Here is a 19,136-nt window from a genome sequence, read left to right on the forward strand (position 1 = left end):
ATCTAATTAATACAAAGAAGAGAAAGGTCCCAGCTTTGACATTACTTACTATGCAAGTTTTATATGCAGAGAACTATTTTTTTAAAAAGTGATTCCCTGCCTTGCAGTCTGAATGGAAACAATCCAATCTACCATCTCATTCTGTCACATGTGTAGGCCAGATTTATATTAGGACTGGGGTGGGGGGGGGCAGGGATGATAGAGAATATTATTTCCTTACAGGCCCTAGTCTCCAGCAAATGGCACCAGGTTGAGGCTGGGACACCGGAATGGGGAAGAATGTCCTCTGGGAAAGGTGGCAAGGGAAGTGCCAGCAGAGCAGCAGCCTTTGTCTCTTCTCAACCGCGCTGCACTTCTGCGGGAGTTTCTTCCGGGCAAGATTTGAGCACAGAGCCTATTGAATTCCCTGTCAGTCGCTATTGCCTCGGCTGGCTCACGAAGACTATTAGACTAAACACTTTGTAGTGTTCTGATAATACACTACTAACTAAACAACACAAGAAGTTTAAATAATGATAATAATGAATTGTTATCTAGTGTTCAGCTACCAGTAAATATATTAGAATATGTATTATGCTTATTAACTAAACAGTTATTTTTGTTTAGCTAATGAAAAATATTGTTTAAAAGTGTAGCAACATCATCTGATATTCACTTCGATGGCGCGCTTTTTCCATTCATTAAACTTGCATTCGTATCTAAACCCGCCCATCCTTTTCATACCTGGCACCGTTTCAAATTCCGCCCCAATAATAAATTGCTATAAAGAAAAATAAAGCACCCTATCAATATAAATAATATAAATAATAAATAAAGCAGCTTTCAGAGGAATCGCTCCTGCCCATTCCTTTTCTTCCCCGAAGACCCGGCCTAAGCTTGCTATGGGGAATCCTGGGGTTTCTAGTAAGCCTGTAGGGCGTGCGGTATTATTTAAAAGAGTGGCGGCAGCAAACCGTATTTTTCGGTTTCTCCTTCCCTTTCTCAGTTCGTTCACAAAAGAACGCCACTTGTTCCGTTCCCTTACCGTGGTGGATTGTAGGAGTTGTAGTTTTGTCCTACTGAAAACCTCTCAGTTCGGCCGGAATTGCACTACAAGTCCCACAAGCGCTCTCCTTCCGTCATGTGATACTGACATTTATTAACGAGGCCTTTCAAATAGGCATGTGACGAATGTGAATTGTTTCCGTAAATATGAGGGCGCAGTTGCTGTAGATTGGACAAATGTGAAGCCGCAGGTAAAGGTGGGTAATATTTCTCGGGGTTTTTATTTTTCTGTTAATCGGTAAGATTTCCCCCCTCCCCCGGGAAGAACAGTAGGAAGTCAGAGGAGCGGCGCGTGGACCATTATTTCTGCCAGTTGCATAAGAGAGGTCCTTTTGAATCAGACCAATGACCCATCTATTCCGACATCCTCTTTCCTATAGCCGCCATCCGAGAGGGTCACAGCAGAGGCAAAGCCTACCCCTGTGTTTTCCCGTCCCTGCCACCTAGCATTCAGAAATCTACTCTGCCACTAAACGTAGGAAGGTCCATTTAACCATTACGGCTAATGGCTATTAATATATAGCTGTGGATTTAATTAAAGCTTATACTTAGCTTGTCGATAAGTATGCTCTGATTGTTCTTTGTTAATTCTTTTTAAGAAATGGTTGGCGTATCAGGATTCTCATATTCTCTTTTGCTGCCTCCACAGTATTTGATTGCCAAAAATAATGAAAATACCTATTTGAATTAGTTCCATGACCATGTCTTATCACCTTTTGAATCTACCAACTCTGCTAACATTTTGTGACAGTGGATTCCATGTGCTTATTTTTTCAATTATATTTATTTATTTATTCCTCAAATTTCTACCCTCCCTCCCAGCTGAAGCCAGGGTATATACTGATTTTTCTCTCCAGGGGGATACAAAGCAGTGTACATTATTCTCCTCTCCTCTATCTTGCCCTCACAACAACTCTGTGAAGTAGGTTTGATGAACAGTGTATGACTGGCCTAAGGTTACTGTGAGAGGCCTTTTCTGCCAACTGAAGGAACCCACACAGCCTCCTATGATTTTGAGGAACTAGGTTTGTTTTAAACTATTACCCGTCCCCTCAGTTACCAAGTATTCTAAAGGCAGCAAATTCTAAAGGCTTTGAGTTCACTGTTGTGAGATAAGTTTTATGGTGAGCAACTAGAATATGGAGGTCACTGAAGCAGGAATTGTATATAAACACAGACAATTTATTTATTTGCAGGTTGGTTTGAAAGAACAGATCAGCAGCCTGAGTCCCCAGATAGTCCGAGGAGAAATCTGGCTGAAGTACATGCATTTAAGTTAGTTATGGCTTCAGAGTGTGATTTAAATTTTATTCAGTGCTTTCAGCCCCGAACAGGCTTTGACTGACTATCCACTAGGTTGGATCCTCTCTCACATAAAGGATTCCACCCACACCAGCCTGCCCTTTCCCAAGAGTCAGACGAAATGGCACAAGGTCTGCTCATTGCCAGAGACAGGCCTAACAATTGGGTACTCTGTTCTCTTCCAGAGGTAAAGCTAAACCACTCTGCCACACTACCAAGCAGAGCTACCCTTCAAACTGTTTTACTGGGACAGACCCAGACAGTCACTCCCCTCTCCCTGAGGCAGATCTGAACTGAACTAAACCCCTGTTGTGCTTCCCTCCAACATCCCATCTCTGTTCTGTAAGGTGATTGAATACTGGAGCAGCGCTCCCATGGGCTCAGCTGAGTGGCTGCTTTTCCCTTCTGTCTGTCAAAGTCACCCAGCATGCTTCCATGGCAGATTGGGGATTTGAATCTGGGTCTCTCAGATACTAGTCCAACATGCTAACCACTACACCATGCATTTGTGTGCAGCAGTGCCTTATTTTGTCTGGCCGAACCTACTGCCTATAAACCTAAAGGTGTAGCAACAAACTCCCAACATCAGTAAATTATAGATTCAGGTGGGTAGCTGTATTGGTCTGAAGCAGCAGAAAAAATTTGAGTCCAAAGCAGTGTTCCCTCTAAGCTGAGTTTGTGTGAGCTAGCTCACCGTTTTTTTGCCTCGACTCAGGAAGGATGGCTCCAGAGCAGATTCATTTATGCAGGAGCCAAACCACTTGCTTGCAACTTTAATGCCAGTCGCTCACAAAGTAGCATTTTTGCTCACAAGACCTTGAAGCTTAGAGGGAACACTGGTCCAGAGCCACCTTTAAGACCAAGTTTTATTCTGGTTTATTCAAAGTTTCATTCTGGGTATGTTCGGGGGGGGGGTTTTTTCGCATATTCTGCAAATTACATTTGGCAATTAAATACTTTGAAGACAGCAAAAAGGAATCTCAGCATTTCTTCTTGAAAGGATGTAATTCTGTTGACTATAAATATAAACTGTAAATCAGATTAGCTACTGCTTGCAGATATTTTGGGAAAATCTGTGTCAGTTTTGTAATTTTTTTTCTCTGGCCCCTTCTGTTCTTACCCTGAAACCAGCAATTTGACTATACACAATTATCAGGCACTGATAGCTCATTTTAACCAGTTCTTGAATTTTTATTTGCAATTAATTGCTTCTACAAATTAACTTTGATAAGATCTGAAAAATGCAGTGTTAATACTGTTAATCAGATGTAAAATTCTGCTAGCCAGATGGGGAGTGCTGTTAAATTGCTTTTTTACATTTTGTCTTTCTGCAATACTTTGATAATTTGTATTTAGAAATGCACAATTTGGCCTATATGTGTTTACTGAGAAGTAATTCCGATTTTGTTAAATGGCACATACTCCCAGGTAAGTGTGCATAGCATTGCAGCCTTGATTCACTGTGATGCAATTCCAGTCAAATTAATTACCAGGATTTCCATCTTTCATGATATTTTGTTCCAGAGTCATCTGTTATTTAACATTTTAAAACATTGGCATATTTTTTACATGAAAGTCTAGTGCCTTATTTTTCCTCCTTCAACTGAAAATACTAGCTGATGGGCTATTTTTTGGAAGACACCTTTAAAGGAGCTCCCTATAGAGGTATTAACTACCCAAAGAGTTTGCACTACTAAGTCTGCAGTTTTATCCATGCTTACTGGGGAGTAAGACTCCTTAAACTTTTAAAGACTATTTCTGAGTAAACACACACAATCTCAGGCTGTTAAAGTGCTGATCAAGTGGGCTTTCAAAGTATCCATGGAGTTCTTGAAACCCTTTTGGTTTCTGATATTTATACCTTTTTGTTGTTGTTGTTGTTTAACTTTCCTTTTCATGGACACAGATATTCTTTTATTCCCACCCACCCCCCATGCAGAAACACATTTGCTGTAGCACCAACTGTGGAATGGAAGAAAGAAAAACCAAAAGGAGGAGTCCCAAAACATCCAGCACTCATGTCACTCAGGTGGTCAACAGTAAGAAAAGTTCTTTGCCTCCTAGTAAAAGTACTGCCTTTTCAAACCCTGCACCACAGCCGCCTTTGCAGAAACCAAAGCTGAAAAGGTAAGATGCTCAGGTGTTGCCTGCAATCCAAGCCTACCGAATTGAACAGGGCCAGTATAAAGAACACATTGTGAAGCCATAAGAAAATGACGTTTCACGTGTATCAGAATATTAGAAGTACTTTATTAATATAGTAATAGTATAAGAATGGTATATTCTAAAGTCGGTTTTGCAGTTTTGGAGCACCTCTTCCTTTTCTACACATATTTCTGAAATAGTTAAACCAGGAATAGTTCATTGAACTAAGGAACAGATGGCAAACCTACAAATTTGAGGGCTGCAGTTTCCAAGGAGGATGGAATACTGGGTGATTCAAATCAATAAGGGTTTTAAATAATAGACTCCATTAGAACTGCATTATTGTAACTAATCAATTACCTTTCTGCAGCAAGGCTTCCAAGGATATATGGAAGCATACAACCTAAAAGCCTCTAAAATAACAGTAACAGAAGCAGTCCGACTTCCAACCTGGAACGGTTAAAAAACCCAGGAGAATAGAACAATACAAGAAGCGGGACCTGCGATACTTGAGGGGGGGAGTATTCCCCGTGGCTCCCGGGTGGCTGGCTTCCTGAAGCATAGAGGAGGAGGTGGCGGTGGCAGCCACAGGTGAGCCCAGCAGGCGGTCCGCTGGGCTCGCCAGGCTTCCTCCCCACACCCGACAGCAGCAACAGCCGTGGCTCTAGCCACCGGCCCTCCAAGGATTCTCCCCCTCACCACCGCAACCACCAGCAGCAACAGCAGTGAGCCCTGTGCGGCTCCAGGCTGCCGGGCTTCCCCCCCCCCAACAGCAACAACATCCGTGGCTCTAGCCACTAGCCCTCCAAGGCTTCTCCCTCTCTTCCTCCTGCTCCTGGTGCCGCTGCCAACAGCAATGGCAGCAAGCCCTGTGTGGCTCCTAGCTGCCAGCCAGACCAGGCTCCCCCCCCCCAGCAATGGCCACAGCTCCCAGCCGCCGGTGCACCAGCAACAATGGCTCTGCTACAGTGTCTAGTGGTAAGTGCGTTCCCTGCGCAGGGAATGCTCTTTTCCTTTTGGGGGGATTTAAGTTTTTTATAGATTTCAGATTTTTCTGCACATCTGGGGGTTGCCCCAAATGTGCAGGAAAATCCCTTTGTCCCCTAGGTGCCCCCGATGTGCGGATTTAGATATCCGCATGCAGGAGGCGCCTTGGTTATTAGATATATAAAAAGGTAAAGGTTCTCTTGCTCGAAAGCCAGTCGAATCCGACTCTAGGGTTGCGGTGCTCATCTCCATTTCAAAGCCAAAGAGCCAGCGCTGTCCGAAGACATTTCCGTGGTCATGTGGCGGGCATGACTAAACACCAAGGCGCACGGAACGCTGTTACCTTCCCACTAAAGTGGTACCTATTTATCTACTTGCAATTTCTTGCTTTCGAACTGCTAGGTTGGCAGGAGCTGGAACTAGAGACGAGAGCTCACCCCGTCATGCGGCACACTCAGGTCTCGAACTGCTGAACTACCGACCTTACACAGCCTGCAGTTCAGCGTCTTAACCACTTGAGCCAAATACCTGAGTAAACAGAACTATTTTGATCCCATGCCTGAGCTCTATTACTAAAGTTAATGATATGTGAAATCAATATTTTCCCCAAACAAAACTTCATGTATCTTACATGAAGAATATAATTTTAATTAGATTCATATGCACTTGTTTAGCTGTGGGGGCTACACATTTTCAGAATTCCAAGGTCGGCTGTACCATTCATTTTGAATCTTCTCTGAAACAATATTGGCCACTTCCACAAGGGGGCAGAAAGATTCATCCCCTCTGAGGAAGTAGCTGTAAGCAAGGTGGAGGCAGGCAGAGACAACATCCAGCATTCCACATACGGCTTGCTGCTGTCCCCACTCCCACCCCTCTTTGTGTTCACTCAGGGGCACTGATGCTTTGATGATCACACACACACACACCCAAACCTGGCAGCCTCCCTTTTGTTTTTCACAGCTGAGCTGTGGTTCAAAATGTGACCATGGCACAGCTGAGAAGCCCAATGGTGGGGCCATTATCCAGGCTCTGCCATTGTGAAAGCAGAGTTTAGCCCTGACCGTCCCCCAGATTGACTGTGTGTTGCGCAGAGCGTGTGTAGTGGTCTCTCATTGTAAAGCCTTTTCTGATATATTTATTCGATTTAGCCACAAGCTTGAGAACAGAAAGTCATTTTCATCATAATTTTATAATATCTGTTTTCTCCTCAGAGGCATAAAAGAGAGAGCTAAACCACTCGGAGCAGAAAGCAAAGGAGCACAGTCAGCTCCAATCCAGCACTCGTTTCTTACAGATGTATCAGATGTTCAAGAGATGGAGAAAGGGCTTCTGAATCTTCTGAATGACTTCCACTCTGGCAAACTTCAAGCATTTGGTAATTTTGTGGCCCCTTCCTGTTCTCCCAAGCTACTTGTTCATTGAAACACAAATATGTATTTCACCCAGTTCTCTGAAATCTCACATATGAGGTGGCAATCTCTTAAGATAGAATGAGTTTGTGGGCCATGGGGACAGTAGTATTAAAAGATGTTAGCATAGCATAGAGGGATGGGGTGGTAACAAACCTTGAGAAGAGCAAAGCAGGAGAGACCGTCTTTCACGATATGTGGGTCCCAGCTTGTACCACAGACATTCACCCCACCTTGACTGCTCGGTGTTCACATTGTGTTATAGAGGATTGTTGTTAGTTGTGTTATTACACTTACTGGTGACATGAATGGGCTTTTCATATTTGCATAGGTTACTGTTGTGTTTCAGGCTCTCCAGAGAGGCAGCATGTAAATTTTCTAAGTGAATTAATTAAATACCCTGTAATGTGAGAGCAAATGTGCTATATATCCGGGCCCTGCGGGACCTTATACAGTTCCGCAGGGCCTGTAAGATGGAGCTCTTCCGCCAGGCTTTTGAGTAGGAGTCGCCACCGCCACTATTCCACCACCGTGATACGATCTGATCATCTACCCCTATCATTGGGTGGGGGGTAGATGTCGCCCGGCAGAAATGGGGAAATATCGTTCCTGGCGCTCACGCTATTAATAACGCTGGCCGCCAATGTGGGATATCGTACATCTTGGGGAGTTTTAGAGATTCGCAGAGCACCTTTTTATTGTATGCAATAATGTTTTACTGTATGTTTTATTGTATTTTACTTTTAATCCGGCATTGCCGCCTGTTAGCCGCCCTGAGCCGCTTGGGTAGGGAGGGATATAAATCCCAAAAATAAATAAATAAATAAATAAATAAATATTGGGTCTCTAGAGTAGTTGTGCTGGTTATGGCATCTATCATAACTTTGTGTAAATACTGAGACCTGGATGTTACGAGGAGAATTGTAAAAAGATTGTTGGTTATGTGGTAGAGCAGGGCAGAGCTATTTTGTGATGATCTTAATTCTTTCTGGGCTGTCTGAATACTCTGGTGTTTTGCTGTGCTTGGGTCTTCACAAATCCTTATAATCAGAGTTAAATTTAAGACCGCCTACCCCCTAATGCACAGATATTCCCCTTGTTTCCCATCTCTGTGGCTACACTTAGGGTGTTTTAAAAAAAACACAAAACTCTTCCTCTCAGGGAAAATAATATTATATCTGTAGTTTGGTCTTTACACTCCCACACAGACTTAAATCGTTTTCCTTCTGACTTGTCCTTGTGTCATAATACTTAATCCATCAGACAGAGGTGGATGGTTTACGTAGATCACTTTAAGGCCCAAAAGTGAGTGCAAAAATGTAAGAAGGCCTAGGGATTGTTGGCGAGTGGGCAGATCACTTAGCAATACCTGAGGAAATACAAGTTTAAAGAGGAAAGATTAGGATGATCGTGAAAAGCTTTAGAAGACAGTCTTAATGCAAATGCACTGGTCAGTATTTGGATGGGAGACCACCAAGGAAAACCAGGGTCATAATGATGCAGAGGCAGGCGATGATAAACCACCTCTGAACATCTCTTGCCTTGAATACCCTACTGGGTTGCCATCAGTCAGCTGCGACTTGACAGCACTTTACACACACACACATACATACGATGAGGGATGGGATAAAGTTGGAATGTGCATTAGTTGTACCTATTCAAATTCCTTCCTGTCTGAACTTAAATCACTAATTGTGTAACAGATATCGACAGTTTGAAGTAATAACAGGAATGAATTAAAAAGGCAGAAGGCCCGCCTTGCATTAAAATACTATATTATCTGCATTCATTTTTATGGTTAAAGAGGAACCTGAGTGAATACACTGATGTGATTTTTTCTGGGCAAACCCTCTTCCATTTTGATGCAAGTGGCAGAGTTGGTTTCTTTGATCACTGTCAGACGTCTGAGTAATTCTGCACTTTGATTGCTTCAGGAAATGAATGTTCTATTGAGCAAATGGAGCATGTGCGAGGGATGCAGGAGAAGCTGGCACGTCTGAATTTGGAGCTTTATGGAGAGTTGGAAGAACTCCCTGAAGACAAGAGAAAAGTAGCCAGTGATTCCAACCTGGATAGATTGCTGTCAGATGTAAGTATCAATATAGAGGGAAGACAGAGTCCCTACATAGCTAGATCTGCATACAAAAAAATCAGGCAAGAATGGAAAGGTCTGAAAAAGAGTTGTAACATTCACTACTGGTTAGTTTTAGAGTTTTAAATTAAACATTTATTTTGTTTTTCACAAAACCTGCCAATCAGGGCCACCAAGGCAGCTAACATTAAACCAAACATAAAAATAAACAACTAAAACCAAAATTAAAATATATATTAAAAGCACCTAAAACTGTAATTAAGACATAGGGCAGGTAGAAGAAATCACAGAGCAGGACCTCAAAAGAATACCTTAGTGGTCAAGCAGTTGGTATGCTGTTCCTAAGCTGTACAGGGCTTTGAAGGACAACACCAGCACCTTGAATTGGGATTGGAAACACATGGGAGCCAGTGTAGATGAGCTAAGACTTTTCTACAACTGGCTGAGTGGACAAAGCTATGGAGGAGAGTCCAGTGTTGTCCATGTCTAATTTGGGGAAATATTACAGTCTGGCTCTGAGCTGTGATTTAACCAGTTTATGACTTTAATTCTGCAATGATCACTAAATATCTGCCATAGAAACTGAGTGATCTTCACAACTTATCAGCGGCAGCCTAACGACATTTTTCTCTCTTTCTTCATATTGCAGCTGGAAGAACTGAATTCTTCAATGTATCCTTTTTCTGAAATGGACAAAGTAGGTATTACAATGCCATCCTAAGCAGAGTTACACCCTTCTAAGCCCGTTGACTTTGATTAACTTAGAAGTGTGTAACTCTCGTCAGGATGGCCATCCTAAGAACACTTTTCTGAAAGTAAGTCCCAATGAATAGGTTTCAGTAGGATGCTAAGTAGATCTGTTTAGGATTGCACTGTTAGCTGCTCAACTTGTACATCTTTAGGTGACCTGCAGTTTTAGTACAGAATAAACAACTGGGCATGAGTTGAACAGCTCAAAGCACTTGAAAAAATATTTTCAGGCTTCAGATATGAAACTTTTTTTTTTCTTTTAGAAGTAACTTTGCATTAGCAATTGTGAAAATAAACCGCTCCTCTGAGGACTGAATTTGTGGTTTCTCAAGGTGGTGGCAGTGGATGGTCAGAAAAATAGGTCATGTGAGGCTTTGGGAAGTATGGGTTAATTTTAGCAGAACGAGCTGGTGACCCTTGGTAAAAACAAAAGATGTCTTTGTTTTTCCTTAGTACAGAGATCTCTCATCTGTGACAGTGTTTCATTAACAATAAAATCATTTAAATGCTACTGTAAGAAGAGAAAATACTTAGTAGTTGTGTGAAAAAAGATGAATAGGGGAAATAGGTGAGAAACAACCAAATATTTCACTGATTCACTTTTTTATCAGTGAACTCCTTTATGAATACTTGATGAAAATCCATCCAGAAATTCAATTCAAAGACCTTTGATGAGATACTTAGGTTGGACTACTAATACTGAGTAGTCCTAAAGGAAGTCTTAATGTATTTTCTTTAATTTTTGTTCTTTTTCTTGTAGTTTTTCTCTCTCTTAAATTTCCCTGCCTCCTAAATTTGTCTTGTATTTTCCCACTGTTAATATACACAAAGCCTTTTCATAGCATATTGTTTTCTTCAAACAGTGCATTTATTCTGATGTCGCGTGTATTCTCATTTTCTGTCCACTTTTTTAATATCCCCCCCCAAATTTGGCTTGTTTACATACACATAAATATCAAGTGGGTTCTCCTCCGTTCCTCTTTGTCCAAATGGCAGTGTTACTGACTCTGCTCAAGAGCATGGGTAATATTGCTTTATGTCATACAACTAATATGCTCCCAGTAGTTCTGAAAGAGAATTTTAGTATTTCTTATTATTAATATCAAGAGAATACATCTGTAATGGATTTCCTGGGGGCTAGCTACCACCTCATAGGAATCTTCCTTTCCATGACAGTGAGATTACCCATGTTACCACACTGTACCGGGGGGTCCCAGCAGAAATTAAAAAGAGAAAACTTGATTTGAGGGTATAAGCCCACTCAGGCCTGGATTTATAGTTGAAGTAAAATTGACTGGCATGAGATAGTTTGCTTTTTAAACTGAACAAGAGCAAACACACAAAACAGGGGAAAAGACCACATACCTAAATTGAGGTAAATATTTACACTTTAAAAAGAATTGCAGTATGTTAGGCTTTAAACTGCATATACGTCAGGAAAACTCTCAGGTATAACTTATCGACAAAGTACTCTGTTGCAACTGAGTTACACACCAGGCCCTGCAAAGCCCTACTGTAACACTTCAGTACACTCGGTTCCCTCAATGAAGAAATGTAACCCAAAAGTCTGATATCTCCTCACAGATCTTTAATTTGTTCTTCTGTAATCTTCAAAGCCTAACCTCTGATTTTCAGTCTTCAGAACATAATCTCTTTTTACTAACAACTTCCTCCTGTCAGTTTTTAACCACTGAGCCACAGCCTCTGCCCACCTTTTTGTGTAGTGCTTTCCCATGCCTCCCTAAAATTCCAATAAAAATCTTGAAACTAGTTGTTCCCAGTGTATGGATAATGCTAGAAACTTAACCCTTGTATCGTTCAAACCCTTTGAAACCCATTTCCTTAACTGTTCATTGCAGACAAAAACTTCATTTAGCAGATGCTCAAGGTGTTTCAAATACCAGCACAAGCTAAAACTGCAGTTCCCAGATGTCATCTTTATTTGCAGTGCACTCTTTCTGTATCTCCTGCAGCAAATGCAAGTGAATCTGTTCATACATTCTCCTTGGCCGATGTGAGTGCTGCAACTGTGCCAGGCTTGGAGTACAGGGTATTAAATTGCCATGTCTTGCTGCTATGCTTTGTATTATTGCCTTATCCGACACAGAATGTTGGGAAAACTTGAAAGTGCATTTGTATGCTCAGTGTTCAAATCAGTTGGAATTTCATATAAAATTTAAGTTCTAATCACACAGACAGCTTGGTTAAGTTAGTAATAGATATAGCTGTCTGTTTCACACAGTGCAGGAAAATAAACATACAGCTTAGTGTGGGGGTTTTTGGACAGTGATATTGTCCGTTTAACGAATGTTTAATTTATTTTGGCAATAAAAATATTTTAAAGATGATGGTTATGACTTGTTTCTGTAGATCTTTTTTTTACAAAATTTATACCCAGCCTTTCTGCCCTCGTAAAGGTCGCCAAAGCGGCTAACAAATTATAAGATGGTATAAGATCACATCTTTAAAACAATTAAAGCCAACACTTCATTAAAACAATCAAAACCAGAGCTAAAATACAAATTAACAACAATTAAAACATTTCACAGGAAGGAGGGATCACTGAGGGGATGCCGAACAAAACCAAAAGGTCTTCAGCTGCTGGCAGAAGACAGCAAAAGAAGGGGACAGACTAGTCTCCCTGAGGAGAGAGTTCCAGAATTTTGGTGCTGTGACTGAGAAGGGCCTCTCCTAAGTTGCCACACACCTAATCTCAGAAATTGGAGGAACACCCAAAGCAGGGCCTTGGAAGATGACTGCGGTGTTCGGGAAGATTCATAGGGGTGTCTGAGTAAAATTTCATTATAATTTTGGAGCTGCAATTCAGAGGGAAGACCGTTACTGTGATTGCTGGGTTTTATGTAGAACATTACTGATTTGGGATTCAGATTCACGTGTTTTTGTTGGGGGGTGTTTATTTTGTTTGGGTTCCAGAATTTCGGGACTATTATTTTCAATAGGAAACCAATTCAAGGGCCTGGGGAAGCTGTTTTCAAAGATAATGACACCAAATGTGCATAGAGCACAGTCTTCCCTCTAATCCAGTGGTTCTCAACCTTCCTAATGCCGCGACCGTTTAATACAATTCCTCATGTTGTGGTGACCCCCAACCATAAAATTATTTTCGTTGCTATCATAAGACCATCGAAAATTTGTGTTTTCCGATGGTCTTAGGCGACCCCTGTGAAAGGGTCGTTCGACCCCCAAAGGGGTCGCGACCCACAGGTTGAGAACCGCTGCTCTAATCTAAAGACCCTCTAAGCAGAATGGACAGAGGGGTTTGATTTTTACAGACCCTCCCCAGAACAGATACTTTTCAGCTCAGGTGCACTTCTATCCACTGATTCTTATGGTGGGGAATGGCACTGGCCACCAGCCATTTTTTTTTTTAATCCTTTCTGCATCTGTTTTTCTGTTTTTTTAATATAATCTTACGACTGACAATTTTCTTACCTCTCTGCATTTGCCATCCTTCCTTGTTGTAGTGTGTCGTTTACTTTCACAAAGGAAAACTTCCTTTGAAGCCTCCCCCCTTTTGGTAGCTTTGAAAATAGTTCAGAATATTTTTTAAAAGGAAGAAGAAGAAGAGATTGGATTTATACCCTGCCTTTCACTCAGAGTCTCAGCGTGGTTTACAAACTCCTTTCCCTTCCCCTCCCCACAACAGACACCCTGTGAGGTAGGTGGGGCTGAGAGAGCTCTTTCAAGAACTGCCCTTTCAAGGACACTCTTGTCAGAACTATGGCTTGCCCAAGGTCATCCAGCAGGTGCAAGTGGAGGAGTGGGGAATCAAACCCAGTTCTCCCAGATTAGAGTCCGCACTTAACCACTACACCAAACTGGCTCTCAAAGGAGCATGTGATTGTGTGATTGCATGTGATGAATCAATCATCCAATTGTTATGAAACAACACGGCTTCACTCTGGGTGGCCACTGTTGGGGTACCTTAATTAGTATTACTGCTACCATTATTTAAGGAATTCCTTGAGACGGAGGATGCAGTGGTGAAGGGCTGGTGCATGGCTGTCTGAGGGCTAAACTGCATAATATATTTGTTTATTAGTTATCTCCAGATTAACTGCTTTGATCAGTCAGGTGTCAGCTGCAAGAATGCCACTTTAAAAGCCAAAGAACTGAGTTTGCTGACCAAGGGCAGTATGGGTAGAGGAGGACAGGTGTCTTGATTCCACACACACCCCCAGCCTTTTTCCTGATCCTAGAGAATCCCCAGTGGAAAGTTATTCACATACATTTGGAGCTGCCAAGCACTTCTCTGGGGCTTGCTTCCAAAAGTGGCTGGCTGTCAGCACTTACCTCCTGATCCCTTTCAAGGATCTGATTGGAAGGGACAAATACCGTTGGCAGGGAAATCAGAAGAAGAATCCAACAAAAGTAAGGCACCTGTTGCTGCCGATGGTAAGCACCCAAACACAAAAAAACCATGGATTTTTCAGGGGGAATGGTGCTTTTCATATTGGCTATGAATTCTGTATTGTGTTACCGTTCTGTAACAACCTGAAACAGCAATTTTTGTGTATATTTTCAGCTAGGGAATTTTGGAATGTGCTCCTCTATCCATTCAGGTATGTTGGTCCCAAAACATATAGGGCTTTCAAGGTGTTGTGTATTGACCCAGCCATGTGCATGATCTGGTTTCGGCCGGTTCTACATGCAGCCAAACCAGTCAAAACTTGTAAAAGGCAATCCAGACAACAGCTGCCAGCTGCTTACCTAGCAGTAGGCCTGGGTCCAAGAGCACTGCCAAAGTAAGGACCCGTTCCTTCAGGGGGAGTGCAAGTCCATCCAGAAGAGGTGACACCTTAAAATCCCAGTTCAAACCACTTATTAGTAGCACTTCTGTCTTGTTGGGATAAAGCTTCAGTTTATTTGCCTTAATCCACTCCCAAACTGCTTCCTGGTTTCTACTGCCTTCCTGGGATCAGGTGGAAATGTGAGATAGAGCTCAGTGTCATCTGCATATTGGTGACAACCCAGACCAAATCTGCATCATCAACAAAAAGTAGGATAGAAACTTTAACGTTAGCAGTGGATGGAGAATAACAGTCCTGGGCAGAGACAACAGAAATCATATTGTTGATATATAAATTAAACAACAAAAGGACCGGCATACATCTCTGATGCACTCCCTGCTGGGAAATTACATTGGAAAGTTGTCAGTCTAACCCACAGCGGACTTGTACATTGGGATTAGAATACAGGGTCTCAGTCAAAGCCAACAGTCTCTTGTCAGTAGATGTTAGTTTTAGCTTGTGCCACAATCTGGCATGGGGTATGATATCAAAATCCACCTTCAAATCAATGAAGGCAGCAGCAAGGATCCCCCCACTTTTGGTTGTATATTTATTGAATTCAGGAAAACCTTCACCTGCCGGTTTCTGATTTCTCTTAAAATAGAATCCTTGCCAGAAATAAAGGAAATGTAGAGTGAAATATACACTCTAAAGCCACTAAATCCAAGGGATTATACTAGTTTGAGATCACCTGAAGGATCCCTGTTTCAAATACCACTAGTTTCTACATGTGGCTGGGCCTTTTCTGTGGCTGCCCTAGAGCTTTGGAATGCCTTCCCCTGAAAACTAGAAATGGAAAGGTGGAAACTCTCCCAAAAAGTCTTTAAGACAAACAAAAAATATATTGAATATGTAAACACATACAGCATTTCAAAAGAATGTAATGCACATCATAAGAGTTTTGTTCCCCTGAAAACAGCAGGCTTATTTATTGCAGATTTCCCCCCCTTTAATAACTTAGTGCTGCCATTCTAAGCAGAAAAACACAGTTCAACCTCATTAACTTCAATGGACTCAGAAGGATGTACCTCTACTTAGGATGCTACTGTAAATTATCTTTCTGTTTTTCTTTAACTTATTTTTATTGTTGTTTGTGGTTTTATTTGAGATGGTTAAATTGCCATCTTGATATTTTATTGATGCGTTGATTTTTATGTGTACATTGGTTTGAAACCTATGAAAAGCAATTCAATAAAATTTCTCAAATAAATTAGCTAGCCTCACAGCCCAGCGTGACAAAAGATTCTTTCCCCTGCATTGGCTATAAGCCCAGAGAGCATTTGCTGTGCAGTTTGGTTCCTATGGAGATGCTGTGGTGTATTGACCTTCAGCCAATCCAATAGCAACTCTAGCTCTCAGAAGAAGTCTTTAGTGGCTGCAGTTCTCCCTTGAGGTAAAGTAACCAGCATTCTTATCACTTCCTTTTTTGTTTTAATGGGGGGGGGGGAGATAAACATATTTTTCTCTTTGTTACACTGTGTTTTATGGTCTCTAATCCTCTCTTAGACCCAGTGGACAGCAGATTCTGGTAAGAAAAGGAATTTTGCTGTAACAACCCTAGGACATTGCCCATAAGGATTAATTTGTGACATAGCAATGTGAGAGGGGTGATAGGAATCGCTTCCTAGCATAGAAGATGTGATTGAAATGATATGCACAGATAACAGCAGAGAATCAAATGCCCAGGTAGTAGGTTAAAATGAAGGAGGGAGAGAAGCAGAGACTCAATCACTATAAGATAGTGAGGAATTTCAGACAGACAATATAATCCGGAAGAGGAATGGTTCCCAAAAGGTTTCTGGCCTGTCATTTCAGACAGAACCATTTTAGAACTGGTTCCCTACCGGAATATATTTGTAATTTCACACACAAACGCTTCTGTCCTGTTTAGGAAATGGGGCTGAAGCATTTTATCTGTCCACCGCTTCCAAGTAGTCTTCAGTTGCCTCTCCCAGTTCCGATGCGCTTTTTCGCCCTCGCAGGCGATCTCTGGCTTTTTTTTTTAACATTCACTTTAGAGTGCTATAGCGCTATAACGGTTTAACACTATAACACAACAGCATTATATCAACCTCATTGGAATGCCTGGATTGTTGTGTTATAGCGCTATAGCGCTCTAAAGCGAACATTTTTTTAAAAAGCCAGAGATCACCCACGCAGGCGAAAAACAGCGGGGAAAAGCGGTGTAGTCTGAAATGGCAAACCACTTCAGATCCAGGTCTTTACCGGAAGGGGAAAGCCATGTGTGAAATGGCAGCCCTATACCGGTTTACTCCACGACGGATCAAAAACGTCTTCAAAATGGGTTAAAAAGGGTAATGTGAAATTATGTTTGGAAAAACATACTCCTAGCGGTAAAGTTCCCTTGCCAAAATATGATGTAACCTGCCCTGTGCCCGCTCATGGGATGGGCAGGCTATAAATACAAATAATAAGTAAATAAATAGAGATCACTCACACTTTTAAAGACTTTATAAAAGAATCAGGTTATGGATTATCCTATAAGTAAAAAAAAACTTTTAAAAAGATGAAGGATAAGAAAGCAGTAGGAACAATCTATGTGAGTTGCAGACAGATGGCATGCAGGGTCCAATGACTCATCATTGTTCAGAGTGGCTGTGTCCGGATGCAGAGCCAAATCAGATTCTGAAACCCAAATTTATTCTCTGTGAGAAAGCATTACGCTTCTTTTCTGTTTCTAGGAGGCCACTAACGGCTGTCAGTCAGTCATTGTGAAGTGTGAAGCACAACTGTTATTTAAAGGAACTGCCTCTACTTCTATCATGACTGCAGCAAACATGACATCTGCACTGCACAGTGTCAAACAGTGGCATTTGGAGAGCTTGGGGGCAACACGCTCCAGCCCAGATCAGACAACAGAAATGTTGCATACGCGATTCAGCTCCTGGACACCTCTTGAAAACCAATCTCTTAACGAGCAGGTAAAATCAAATATCTGAAGTCAAGCACTTCTTTCAAATTGCTGTGCTTTTGCAGCATATTGTAGTACTGTAGCTGCTTCCCCACTGTACATGGCTTTCCCCTTGCAAATGCATATACAATACTTCTTTCATAATTTAAACAGGAAGTACTTATTTTTTTCCAGGTTAAATTAATCCTGTTTGTCAGCATCATCGCAACACAAGTGAGTGGGGGAATTTGGGTGTCTGAGCCAGATGGTATCTTAAAAATCTGGTGTGACAGGAATTCTGTCTTCCAGCTCCATTCATGACTAACTTCTGTTTTTATTGCTCAAGAAGATGCCAGGCTCTGTCCTCAAACACTAACTGCAAGACCTGTATTACATTAGTCACGATTTTAGGGGAATACCTGCAATATTTGGCAACTACAGGTTCAGGGCTGACCAGAGGGCAACTTGATCTGTGGTTGTTTACACTGTGTAACAAACATTTACCTGGTATTTTATGTAGAACATCTGGGAATAAAGGTAGCCTAGTGATACGACATGGCAAGCCATGTCATGTTGTAGTGTGCAACATATTGCAAAATATATTTGAATGGTAATCCTGATAATTTTAAGAATGAAATATCGGTGCGTCTTTGTGGGGAGGGTTTGGTATTCCACGTGTTAATTGCTCATGTCTTAAGATACCTGGTAGCCTAGTTCTTATTGTAGGTTGGTATCAACCCAATAGGAGCTGCGGTGGCTCAAGTGGTTGAGACGCTGAACTGCAGGCTGTGGAAGGTCGGTAGTTCAGCAGTTCGAGACCCGGGTGCCGCATGACGGAGTGAGCTCCCGTCTCTAGTTCCAGCTCCTGCCAACCTAGCAGTTTGAAAGCAAGAAATTGCAAGTAGATAAATAGGTACCACTTCAGTGGGAAGGTAACAGTGTTCCGTGCGCCTTGGTGTTTAGTCATGCCAGCCACATGACTACGGAAACGTCTTCAGACAGCTCTGGCTCTTCGGCTTTGAAACGGAGATGAGCACCGCAACCCTAGAGTCGGATTCGACTGGCTTTCGAGCAAGGGAACCTTTACCTTTACCAACCCATTGTCCGACAGTCTTCCCTGTGGTTTCCTGCCTATTGTTGATAGATGCACTGCTATCTAGACTTTGTGGCATCTATATATATAAAAGAAAGTCCCCTCACAGTAAAATCAACACCCAGGCCAAACCCCTGCACCTAGAAACATGACATTCGGGGAGAGAACTCCTACCATGATGTAGATGCTCCCTAAGAAGAGATGTTTAGAAATTCGACCCCTAAGGGGGTCAAAAGGTGTAAAATGTACTTCCCCATTGCTTCCTATGTGGCTGCCAGGTTGCAGCCTTCTTGCACCCCATCTCTACTCTCTGAATGGTCAGCTGCAGAGCTCAGTGTTCTGAGGTAAAAGAAAACAGTTACAGGAGACTGCAGACAGCTAAGGACAGTTGAGGAAATCAGGAATGGCCAACCACCTGTGAGGTGCAGCAATGCTGCTGGCCCAGCCTCCCCGATGGCTGCCCCCACCTCCTACACCTGACAGGCAGTGGGTGCAGGATGATTAAAGCCATCAGGAAGGTGCCCCAGTAGTAACACCTTAGTGATCCTTCCAGCCCAGCCTCCACAATAGCTGGCAGTACCCCTCCCCC

The 19,136-nt window shown here is 42.2% G+C and overlaps 2 protein-coding genes across 4 annotated transcripts in view; both read left to right on the top strand.

Moving 5' to 3' along the window:
* The first annotated feature begins 1,115 nt into the window (after positions 1–1,115).
* Positions 1,116–12,077, top strand: CCDC28A (coiled-coil domain containing 28A). 3 transcript variants are annotated; one of them, XM_015416432.1, is made up of 6 exons: positions 1,116–1,241; positions 4,286–4,473; positions 6,693–6,856; positions 8,825–8,979; positions 9,632–9,654; positions 11,592–12,077. In XM_015416432.1, the coding sequence occupies exons 2-6, from the start codon at positions 4,316–4,318 to the stop codon at positions 11,644–11,646; spliced, it is 555 nt and encodes a 184-aa protein (XP_015271918.1). In that variant the 5' UTR covers positions 1,116–1,241; positions 4,286–4,315; the 3' UTR covers positions 11,647–12,077. The 3 variants fall into 3 exon arrangements, with proteins under 3 accessions (XP_015271918.1, XP_015271919.1, XP_015271920.1); XM_015416433.1 differs by having other exon boundaries at positions 1,116–1,235; positions 11,592–12,002; XM_015416434.1 differs by lacking the exon at positions 1,116–1,241 and adding an exon at positions 2,243–2,305 and having other exon boundaries at positions 11,592–12,002.
* A 4,993-nt stretch (positions 12,078–17,070) lies between these two features.
* The window catches only part of ECT2L (epithelial cell transforming 2 like), a 51,869-nt gene continuing 49,803 nt past the window's right edge, over positions 17,071–19,136 (top strand). Inside the window, exons 1-2 of the mRNA XM_015416424.1 lie at positions 17,071–17,103; positions 17,246–17,485. Of these exons, the coding sequence (XP_015271910.1) occupies positions 17,071–17,103; positions 17,246–17,485 (273 nt within the window). The remainder of the gene's footprint in view (positions 17,104–17,245; positions 17,486–19,136) is intronic.

Source organism: Gekko japonicus, unplaced genomic scaffold, assembly GCF_001447785.1.
Source record: "Gekko japonicus isolate JY-2015 unplaced genomic scaffold, Gekko_japonicus_V1.1 scaffold1821, whole genome shotgun sequence".
In the NCBI taxonomy this organism is placed as follows: Eukaryota; Metazoa; Chordata; class Lepidosauria; order Squamata; family Gekkonidae; genus Gekko; species Gekko japonicus.